Genomic DNA, 12,390 nt, shown 5'->3' on the forward strand with positions numbered 1-12,390 from the left:
TTAGGCAGCCATGAACCATGGAGGATCTCTAATACCCATCTGAGGAGTGGCCAGTGAAGTTATCACTAGGCTGTAATGTTAACACTGCTTTTTCTCTGAAAAGTCAGTGTTTACATCAAAAAGCCTGAAGGTAATGATTCTACTCACCAGAACAAATTCAATGAGCTGTAGTTGTTCTGGTGACTATAGTGTCCCTTTAAGCCATTACGTGGTTCTTTTTTAAGTCCACCTTTGCATACTAAGAATCTAACACATTTTTAATTACCGGTAAATATTCCCCATGTCTACTTATGGCTTCTTGTACTAAACGTCGTACTTAACCTGTTCAAGGTTACCAGGATTACTTGTAATGACCTCAACCACATTAATATATGGGGCAACCTTTCTTTTGTATAACACATAAACGGGTATCTCTGCAGAATCTGCCTCCCTCTGTCTTCATAGTACAGTGTGCTAGCATCCAGTGTTTCAGCTTGTGTATCCGGTATGGGCCGTGCTCATATGGAGTACATCAAGGCAGGTTACTTTTTGTATCATGTGAGCTCTCATATTTTTTTGATTCAGCACATTTGTTTTTGTTGTTTTTGTTTTTTTGTTTTTCACTTTGGTAAAATTCGTGAATGTGTTTTTTTTTTTGTTTTGTTTTTTAGAACAGTCAGTATTTTTATATATGCACAACATTTTAATAATGCAGTGCACATTTTATTTTTCTTCTGCATTTGATATTTTAATGTAGATTTGCACATTCCTGGTATGCTGAAACATTAATAAAAAAAAAAAGCAGCTAACAGGGTTAGTTAATTTTATATACCAAGTGGAGGTTATTTAATTATTAATTACATATGACTAAATTGTAAGTTTTACTTGGCAAAGAAAATAAATCCAACATAAAAAAAACCCATTAAGTCCTGAATTTGACAGCACATAAGCTGTTGTTTTTTTTTTTTTTTTTCCTCTGTATGTTTAGACTAGTGGTACAGCGGTGTGTGTTTATTTTTGCAGTAAATGTATTGTTTGACTGAATCTGATATAAACTGGAAGGACACTGTCCTGTAACCATTGCATGTGTTTGTATTACACTAAGTTCATATTTGACAAGTGCCATATATTGCTGCTCTATCCTTTAACCATGTAAAATGTCATTCCATATTGTTTTGATATCTTGCTTTTTAACCAATTCTATGTTTTTCTGCAAACTTCTCTTCCCCATGGTGCTTTGTTTGCCACTGACATTTTTAGGTAGGCGTATTTGTCTGAGAACACCTAGATCGTCGCCCCAAAGCCCTAAAGGACTGCCTACACCAAACAGACGAGGTGAAGATCCACTGATATTTAATGTTAAGGTTTTCTCTCTTCCCCTCCCTTCCCTTCCCTTCATCAAGAACCACTGGAAGCTGGCAGGATAGAGAACCATCTGTCCCCGGAGCCAGTCATAAAAGTTTAGACCACTTCAGTTCTCAGAAATTAAAAAAAAAAAAAAAATATATATATATACATGGAAAAAAAAAAATGAAATATATATGGAAATTTTTTTTTACCCTTTTTTGGTTGTTGACAACTTCCATAATGTGGGCACTCTTAAATGCAGTATCTCCATAGCTCTTTGATTTTATTTGACTAAAGGGTAATATAGACACAATACTTAAATCACAGTTATGTTATATGTATGCTTATGTAAATTTCCTTTATATTTTTTTTAAGCTGTTCTACTACTGAAGTGTTTTAATAAATGTGCAATCTGATTTTATTTCTAGCTATCGAGGGCTTTTTTTTATTTTTTTAACCTTTTTTAAATTTTATAAAAATTTTTTTACATTTGTTAAGCACAAGTACCTCTGTGTATAGTTTCCTGTGCTGATTCTGAACAGGTAGCTCATTGAAACTAGATAGGCTGTTTAAAATGTATTCCCCCAATTACCTTTACATTTGTCTACTAAACATAGATTTAACCAGTACCTCTGAATGTGACTCCAGATGTAATGGATTAAACAGGAGCTGTTTATGAGTTGCGGTAATGAAGAAGAAAAATTTTTTTGCAGGATATAAAAAGTGTTTTAGCTGATATGTGCCTTTTTTTCTCCAATAGGTATAAATATATACGGTACATTATGGCTAGAAGTAGTTAATGAAGTAGAGGTTAATCTCTCTCTCTTTCTCCTTTTTTTTTTCTCTTTTTCTCTTTTTTTTTCTCTTTTTTTTTTCTCTTTTTTTTTCTCTTTTTTTTTTCTCTTTTTTTTTTCTCTTTTTTTTTTCTCTTTTTTTTTTCTCTTTTTTTTTTCTCTTTTTTTTTTTTTCTCTTTTTTTTTTCACTTTTTTTTTCACTTTTTTTTTCTTTTTTTTTTCTCTTTTTTTTTCTTTTTTTTTCACTTTTTTTTCACTTTTTTTTTCTCTTTTTTTCTCTTTTTTTTCTCTTTTTCTCTTTTTTTTTCTCTTTTTCTCTTTTTTTTTCTCTTTTTTTTTTTTCTCTTTTTTTTTTCTTTTTTTTTTTCACTTTTTTTTTTTCTCTTTTTTTTTTTCTCTCCTCCCCCAAGTTTGTCTGCATTTTATAACCTATAGGATGATGGCTGCTATTGCCAGAATACATTTTCTGATCTCTGACAACAATTTGTGATATTTGTTTACATTCCACGTCTCTGCAACTGTCTTTAATTTCCTTGAAGTGCAGACCTTTTTAGTTCCCCTAATCTACATACTCATTTGCACGTGTGCAGTTTTATAAAATATTCTATGTTCTTCAGTTGTCTCAGTTTATTGCTTACCAATTAATGAAAAAGCTGAAGGATGAAGTAGCTTAAACATTGTCGTGAATGTTTTTTTTTTTTTTTTTTTTTTCCTTCTTATTCAAAATGTCCATTTTATGCTGCTTGGTTACAGTATATGTGACATATGCAAAACATTTGCTTATTGTAAGTTAATGTATGCTATGTTTTTAAAATGTTCGGAAATAAAGGTGTTATGTGTTTCTGTGTGAAGTGTAACACAATAACTGCCTGTATATTAATAACCGCCCTAGCCGTTTCTAAACATTCTCTGAAATGGAAAGGGGATTTGAATTATTGTTTAGAAACCATTACAGATCATGGATAAAAATAGCTGCAGAAGTTTTCCAGTTCATATAATTGCATATATTCTCCGCTGTATTTGGAGGAATTTGAATTGTGCAAACTGAGACTGAAGAGTCATATACAAGGAAAAAGTAAAAACAAATTGTCCCTTTTTGTAAAGTTTATAAAGCCAATTGGGGCCAAATGAAAAACCTGATAACACTTAGTGTTATTCACTAGCGCTATATTCAGTGAACTGCTAGTGAACCAAGCCCGGCGTGTTAGTGGTTATGGTCCATAGTGTTCATTTAAGCCAAAGTAGCTGAACATAAATTCGCCAAGTTGGTTATTCTTCCAGTTTGACCACTTTGCCCATAAAGTTTAAATTCACTTTGAATTCCAAGCCTTGTTGGTGTTTAATATACAATGTCTTTATGTGTAGTTCACTGCTTCCCACCTCCACACTTTTAGAGCAAGATTTACAGTAAAAAAAAATAAAAAAAAAATGTATACAATATTTTAAATTTCTACCAGATAGCATAAAGTTCAGGTTTGGAGGCAATATATTCTGTTTGTAGTTACTATTCTATAAAGTCCAGCCACAAAGGACAAGTTGTATCCTGAAAAATAACGCAAATCTCTCATAATTAGTGATGGCCTTTGTTTTTTTTTTTTTTTTTTAATCATTGAAATTTTAATGTGGAAGATAACACCCCTCCCCCCCCCCCCCCCCCCAAATTGATAGTTTATTAGTGTTCTATATAGAACAATTTTGGGGGGGTTACCTTTCAAAAATTTAAATAATATATATTTAAATTTTTTTCCATTAAGAAAAAAATACCTTAACCATTTTAGTTAGAAGTGTACTTGTTTACTTTCAATTTGCTCAGTCTTACAATAACTCATATTTATCGAAGAATTTTGCACATTTTACAAGTCGTGGTATTTTTAATTTTTTAAATCTATTTAATCCTAGTGTGTTAAAATGACTGTGTATGTTTTTCAACTTTGCTACCTCTGTGTCCATCCAGTATTATACTTTTCAGTCTATATGTTGATTAAAGTTAAAGGGGCACAAATGCTCAGTATCTGCTGAAATTCTATGGCATTTCAAATTGAAATGTACATTCCCATCCATGTTTATTAATTGTCCTATTTTCTAAATAACTTCACAATAAATTAACAATTTACTTTGCTGAAGGATCCGTGACACTTCTTTGCCAACCATCAATCCAGAAAGGAATGCCACAGAAATAGCTTTGTTTCTAGTGTGTGTGAATGCCTAATGGTCAAACGCGAATAATGTGAAAATCATTTTGAAGATCTCCTTAACAGTCAAGTAGTTTATGAATGTCTGTATTAAAACGTTATTGATCTATCACTTAGACTCACTCTAGGAGAGATTGTCCCTCCCTGATGAATGCAAATTTCACTTTCAGTCTTATTTATTTTTGTCAATATATTCAAATTTACTGAATTCATATCCTAGATAAAGATCCAATTGGGACAAAACATTTTTGTTAACATGTCCATATAAATTGGGTAAATAATATATATATATTAGATGGATTCTTTCATTTATGTTTGAGCATTAATGGCCCTTTAATGTGTACTGTATAAGAACATCTCATGCTCGGTTATCAATCAATTTTAGACGTTTTCAGCACTATTTATGTTTGGCTTCTTTTGAATTTATTTTTTTCTTCCTAATTTTTCTCACTGCGTTACATTTGAAACTTGCCTACTTTGCTTATTTAGCAGTGTGTGAACATGTAACATGTAATATGTAAATATGCTTTTATCTGTACCAGAGGTTTCTAGACGACCAGCTGGGATGTAATTCTTCCATACAGTGTTTTTAGTGTTCTGATTTGCAGTATTGCTTTCACGTCCTTGTATCTTGCCCACATGCTTAACTGGTAAAATGAATTTAGTGCATATTTCGGTCACCCCGTCAGAAACCGCATTCAGACCTCAGTGTTACCTTGGTAAAACTTCATATTCTTTCCTTTTTAAAGTATAGCTTATTCATTTGGTTCGAATGTATACTGTATTTGTTTTCTGCTGGATAATTAGTGTCATGGCATTCAATCAGTATTTTTTATTTTTTTTTTTCTTGCAGAGGAGAAATTTGCACATGCAGTATGTTTCCTGCTTATAGATTTATATCTCCTCACATGCCAAACAGAAAAGGCCTTACATTATCTGGTAATTCTGGAAAAAATGATTTTGCAAGGCAACAACAATAAAAATGGTAAAAATGAGGTATGTCGCCCAATCCATATATAAGAATGCTTGGTATGTTTGAGTTGTATACTTCTTTAAGGAGGTTTGTTGTCAAATTTTATTGTTTGAGGTAATGATTTTCAGAGGCAAAAACAGGAAATTCCTTTAAAACCGAGGGTTGTCTGTAGTGCTTGACATAATTTTGGATCCACCTCACCTAGATAACAACAAAAATCACTCCATTAAACTAGAAATAGTCGGGTGACCTCGGCTGTGTTAATAGATATGGTTTTTGTTAAAACCATTAATGATTGTGCTAGAGAAATGTTTACATCTGATCATTGATAGTAAATATTGCCAAGATCTGAACTGTGTGCTGACCCTTCAATTGGTTTTGTCCTCAAAGATTAAATCAATCTGTTTTTTTTTTCTTTTTCTTTTTTCAGGTATATATATTTTTTGTATTCATTTTTTTTAAATTTAATTATTAAAAATTTTGATCTATACAATGTAAACTTTAAAATTAGTTATTCCAACCAAATTAGTCACTTGATTAGTTTGATACATTCAGTTAAGTGATTCCATTGTATACCCTTTATTGGATGAACTTTAAAGGGACACTATAGGCCCCTAGACCACTGCATCTCATTGAAGTAGTCTGCAATGTAAGCTCGTTTGAGCAGGGTCCTCTTCAACCCATCGTTCCTGTAATTGTCCTGTTTATAGTTAAACCTCCCCCTCCCCCCTGATAATATTGTAAAGCGCTACGGAATCTGTTGGCGCTTTATAAATTTTGATAACAACTGCAGCTTTTGAGCGTTAAATTGTAGAAATAAGACTGCTTCTAGTGGCTACTAATCAGACAGCCACTAGACTCACTTCATGGTGGTTACGCGATTTTTGGTCACCTAACTAACGCTGGACGTCCTCACGCTCTGAATGAGGACATTCCCATAGGAGGGCATAAAGCACTTGCCATGCATCCGCTTTAGTGCCCCCTGTGAGGGACGTCAAAGGAAGCAAAGCTCTAAATAAATCATTGCTGAAAAATAAGTGTTAAAAGGGTTATTTTTCAACTGTTTGCGGAGGGAACTGTAGTATATTATACACTATAGAATCCCTTTAACCCTGCAATGTATAACATTTCAGAGATCCTACAGTGTTTGCACTGCAGGTTTAAGACCATCTCTAGTGTCAGTCTCCTACTGGAATCGGGTAAGTGTTAAAAGGATATTCACCAATGGAGGAGAGGAGTGCTGGGTCAGAGGAACACTATAATGTTAGGAATACAGTTTTGTATCCCTAATACTTTGTTTAATTCACCTCTGTATATTCCTAATACAACATAGCAATACGGCCTAAATATTGTTTGTGTCAGTGTGGGAAAACTGTCTGGACAGACATCATGCTGACTACAAAATACTGTCCAACATCTCTGGGCACTCTAGTACCATTAGAAGGAACATAAAGTACCAACTCATTAAATTGTTAAATATTGGTAACACAACTACCGGTAATTACATGTTTGTTTGGGATTATTGGTGAGAAGGGTTATATTTGAATGCAATCCAACACTGGACTCTTCTCTTAAAGGGACATGCAACACTTTGAGACAAAGCTTTATCTTTGAATGACTGTTGCTTCACTCTGCAAGCTTTAAAATAAATATATTTTATATATATATATATATATAGATATTTTTTTTTACAATGTTAAACAAAAATCTGCACAAATCTGCCATAAGTTGTATTAACTATCCACAGACTTCAGGTGGAAGGGGTTTTCAATCACAATATATCCCCACCAAAACCTATTTGGATATATATATATTTTTTTTTTAAATGTACTGCGCATGCTTAACAAATTTGCACACGTGTGGTTGAAAGCTCTCTTCACCTTCCGACATGACTGGGGGAGTCTGATAGTGTAGAACAGGCTCTGGTATTGGGCTGCTGCACAATGATGCCTTGTTTTTGTCATTAGTGGACTGGCCTGAAACTAAGATGGGTGTGGGCAGGGCAGTGGTGTCGCTGGGAAAGGGGGTGGGCCATGGCCCCCCACATCATGCAGTGCCCCTTCTTGAGCCCCCAAATGAAGTGAGAGCACCAAGCCTCCCTTAACAAGCTGCAGCATCACTGTTACTGGAACTGTGTTCACTCTTTTCCCACGTGTGACCAGAGGGGGCACGGTGCTGGGAGGACTTCCTCCTGTGTCAAAGGGAGCAACGCAGGGGAGAGACCGGGAGAGAAAGCTGTGTGTATGGGTCAGTGTCTGTGGGTTTGTATTGATCAGTCTGTGTAAGTGCTAGAGCTCCAAGAGAGATGCCTCTCACTTTGTGACCTCCCCTGTACCCGATGGATAGGCAGCCTTCTCAACCACCACGGATCTGATTGTGCCACCACTTCCCTGCAAGGTAGGATCAGGGAAAGGGGAATACACAGTACACTCCCATGCACCTTTGCATACACACACACAGTGCACCCCTCACACACATCATCTCTTCACCCACATACCTTCACCCCAACACGCATACATGCATACATACTTACATACATACATACATACATACATGCATGCTTCACTGCATTACATATCAAATCTTGTATAACTACAGCTCCTTGATAAGCACACAATGCAATCTCAATACACATACACTCTCAATGCAGCCCCTAGATGCGCACGCACACTTTTTACAGGCCCTCTCAGTGCGCACACACACAATCTCAAAGCTCCTATACATGAGCACGTGCTCACAATGCAGCCACTAGTTGCACATAGTACACCATAAGCAGACTCCTCTATACACATGCACTTCACCACAGCCCCTTTGTAAACACCATGAAAAATTATCTTGCATCTCCTGAAAAGGTTTTCCAGTTTCCGTGAAAAGGTGTCTTGCCTGTAATAAGGAAGGCATAGCAGCGGAACTACAAGGAGTGCTGGTGCTGGGGTTACTCCGGGGCCCATTGAGTGGCCCGTGCAGTTAGGACCACCCTAGGGGCATGTGTCTTCAGGGGCCCAAAACTGTTTTTGCACCAGGGCCCACTGTACGATCATTTGCCACTGTGCAGCTGCTTCCCCGGCACACAAGCTCTGCCCCTGCATGGAAGATCGCCTTCCCGTACAAAATCTCCATCCCCAATCTCTGACTGAGGCACACACTGACAGACAGACACATTCTGACAGACATACAGTGACAGGCACACACTCTCTGACTGAGACACACACACATTTTCTCACAAATTGCTATTTTTAATTTAAATCCACATTGCCTCCCTACCTTTGGGAGTGCTGAGTGGACCTTTCCCTGGCGTGTCAGAGTGATATGTCACTAAACCGCGCGCAAGGGAGCAGAGAGGAACTGCATGAAGGTTACTGCTCCCTCGCGTGCCACCTCCATGCTCCCAGCGGCAGCCGGCTTTAATGTTTCCTGCGAGCTTTACCAAAGAACTGACAAATGATAGGCGCCATGGCGACCTGGCGCCTGGAATTTGTCAAGCCCTGTGTGTGTGTGTATATATAATAAATACGCGCACACATATATACACATTTTATAACTGCCCCCCTATTTTTGTCCCTGGCCCCTTATGTTCCCCCCCATGTATGAATCCTGGATACGCCACTGGGGCAGGGACAGCAAAATACATTCTCTTAGCTGAGAGGTGTAACAAACAATGCAATCTGGCCAAATTTATTACATACATATTTTGTTTAAATGTATTTTGTGTGTGTGTGTGTGTGTGTGTATATATATATATATATATATATATATATATATATATATATATATATATATATATATATATATATATATATATATATATATTTATATATATTTATTTATTTTACATCTTTTGGTTTGTCTATGTTTAAAAGGGTTTGCTGGCTTAAAAAAAAAAATAAAAAAAAAGTGCATGTTCCTTTACTGTATATCACAGTTGCGTTACTAGATATTCAAATCCGTCAGTTTTACAGAGAATTTTCCAATCTTGTCATCAGGTTTGTTGGTGATGTCTAACAGGGAGCAGCACATCATTGTATGTTTGAGAATATGCACAATGTTGGTTACAAATTAAACTTTGTAAATCTAATAATTTGTGTATAATATTCTTCATTGCTATTTACTTATTGTTGCAAAGTCTCTTGTATCTGTATTTTTATTTTTTTTATTTTTTTTGGTGGGGGGAATAAAAACCCCAACGTACTGCATATTAACAGATGAAAGAGTTAGAGCGATAGGGATACGCAACATAAAGACAAAGTAATTTTCCAGGTTTTCCGAACACTTGGTTGCATTGCAATTCTACGTCTCATTACTTTTGGTTGATTGTTCTTATGCGGTCAATTTCAGAAAGTTCTTTAAGCAAGTTCACATTGCAATGGAACATTACCGTATATAGTACAATAAGTCTTCTTGCTTTATCTAAACATCTTACTACTCCTAATACTGTACTTTGATCCATGTTGTAGGCTTAAAACTCCTAGTATGTGTACTCTTTACCTCCTCACTTTTAAGTGTCTTGCCTCCCCCCCCACCCCCGGGCTTTTTTTTTGTTTTTTTGTTAAATCTTTATAAGATGTACTTCCTGAGTGCGTATCAGTACAAAATTATTATTAATACCTGCTGCCTATTTTGTGTAATGTTCTCTTAGTACAACATGGTTTTCTTAAACTTGAACTCTTGTACCAATTGTATTTTATGTAACAATGCATACATTGCTATTTAGGCATTTAAAATAAATATGAAAAAATCTTGTTTCTTCCCAGGCAAACAATAACACTAACAATAAAGATGTCAGCACTCAAAAATCTGAAGTTGGTGTACAGTTAGAAGCTGCAAAATCTAAAATTCATCAGGTAATTACTCAAAGTGTCTGTGGTATTGTATAGCATACTTGTCATCCACACTAGAATATATATATATATATATATATTTTTTTAAAATTTATTTTAAACCGGATCATAAATTGTCTGAACTTGCACTTTTTACAGTATAAAGTAAGAGCCTACATTCAAATGAGGTCTCTGAAAGCCTGCAAGAGAGAGATAAAGTCTGTGATGAACACATCTGGAAATGTAAGTATAGCTTTACCATGATTTTCTCCACTTAAAAATGTTTTTGGATAAAAGTTCCTTTCGATTTCAATGGTGTTCGAAGACCCACTAAACTTGGTATTTGTGTTTTCTCCTCATTTAACCCCTTAAGGACACGTGACATGTGTGACATGTCATGATTCCCTTTTATTCCAGAAGTTTGGTCCTTAAGGGGTTAATAGAGGCAGAAGTTTAAAGAACAATGCAAAAAAAAAATCTCACTTGTATCTACTTTTGTGTAATGTAGAGTGCAAACAACTCTGACAACCTGCGTATAAAGAATTTCCTTGGAGAGGGGGAATCATTCCCCATCCACGTTGTACTAAACAACACGGGCATGACCCCCCTGAGGGAACTGCTGGAGGGCAACTAACCCACTAGCCTACAAACCTTTCGCTATATGCAACTCAGGTCCTACTATCAGACACTCCCGAGCAAGGAAGCACTACATCGGGACTCATCGTGGTTCGAAACACTCTGCGACCACAAGACTACCCTAGATAAGACGATAAGACGATATCCCTTCTGAAACAACACATGCTAGTGGGACACCTCACCAACAACGACCAATTCTGCAGACGCTGGGAACGCATGCTGGGCACATCCTTCACCACGGCCCAATGGGATAAGGTCCTCATACTGCACCATAAATGCTCATCGAGTTCCCAATACCAAGAAACAAACTACAAACTTCTCTCATTTTGGTACAGAACACCTGATGGCCTACACAGGATCTTTCCAAATGTACCTGACACATGCTGGAGATGTGGGGAAGAGCGAGGTACACCACTACACATATGGTGGGAATGCCCACTCATTATGCCATTTTGGGAAGAAGTAAAACAGAAAACAGAGGAAATCTTGGGGACGGACGGAAATCTTGACGCAGGGGCGGCTCTCCTGCGCTCCACACCAGACACCATAGGGGCATATAGGAAAAACATTCGTAGACACCTGTTGAGCGCTGCCAAAGCACTAATTCCACTATACTGGAAACACAGCTATCCCAACAATAGGACAATGGATGGAGCGGGTGGAAGAGATATACAGTGCAGAATAACGCAGGCCGCCCTTATGGGTCTTGAGGACAAATATGTGAAGAGATGGCGCCCATGGCTGCTCTATATAGCAGACTGAAACACGGACAGGAACGAACGCCTGCAGGCCCGAGGAACCCCGCGCCCCCTCCTAGATGGAGAATGAGACCCGATACGACACACACGGTGACCACAGGCAATGGGATCCCCTACCCCTCTACACCCCCCTCCCCACCCTTTCTTCAAACCGCTTTCTCTCCCCCCCCCCCCCCCCATCTTCTTCTCTTATTTCTCACTTGTCTTTCATCTAAGTTCTCCAACAACGATACATAAGCTGACTGAATAACAGATGCAGTCCAACTCAACCCGAGGTTACCAACGGATACACCACATATTCACGCTCAAACATCTGACTAGAGACGAACACCTCAACCACAACATCACAAAATACGAACAGGGAATACACATAAACAGCTAATGACTTCCAACGTAGGTCCGATAGCCTTCACCATCTCATCAGGGATAAGGCCCACGGGAGGCAAGGGGGATATTAAAAGTAACTACGCAGCTGACACAGCAAAGACATCTAATTACTTGAGGAACATTATGGGGACAGCCACCCCAGAGACATAAGACGATCTTTCATGACAAACAGACCTTAACGATGGACCGTCCCGAAGGGATCAGACAAACACACATTACCCAATAAACTAGGGCGGAGACAACCTCTAATAACTCCACCGGACACATTAAGACACATATGGCCAACAAGACCGCACACCTAAGTACACTTGAATACACGAGTACCCACGACCTCTAATAATCTGCACATCCCCCACGAGGCAAAGTCTAATGCCTAAAAAGTCATTATGAACACCTAAAAAATTTTAAATTCAGCATACAGCCTAGAAGTATGACAATCTATAAGTCGCAACCCTATTGTCCACCTGACTAATCTCGCTTGTTGTACACATTTACTCTAAATACTT

At 37.2% G+C, this 12,390-nt stretch overlaps 1 protein-coding gene across 2 annotated transcripts in view; it reads left to right on the forward strand.

The window, feature by feature from the left end:
• Positions 1-12,390, forward strand: part of CNOT10 (CCR4-NOT transcription complex subunit 10) — a 99,159-nt gene that overhangs the window by 13,775 nt on the left and 72,994 nt on the right. Inside the window, exons 6-9 of one of the 2 annotated variants that reach the window (XM_063452220.1) lie at positions 1,240-1,314; positions 5,167-5,309; positions 10,038-10,127; positions 10,263-10,346. In XM_063452220.1, coding sequence (XP_063308290.1) covers positions 1,240-1,314; positions 5,167-5,309; positions 10,038-10,127; positions 10,263-10,346 — 392 coding nt within the window. The remainder of the gene's footprint in view (positions 1-1,239; positions 1,315-5,166; positions 5,310-10,037; positions 10,128-10,262; positions 10,347-12,390) is intronic. The other variant, XM_063452221.1, reaches the window with a different exon arrangement.

This window comes from Pelobates fuscus, chromosome 4, assembly GCF_036172605.1.
Source record: "Pelobates fuscus isolate aPelFus1 chromosome 4, aPelFus1.pri, whole genome shotgun sequence".
NCBI classification, from domain to species: domain Eukaryota; kingdom Metazoa; phylum Chordata; class Amphibia; order Anura; family Pelobatidae; genus Pelobates; species Pelobates fuscus.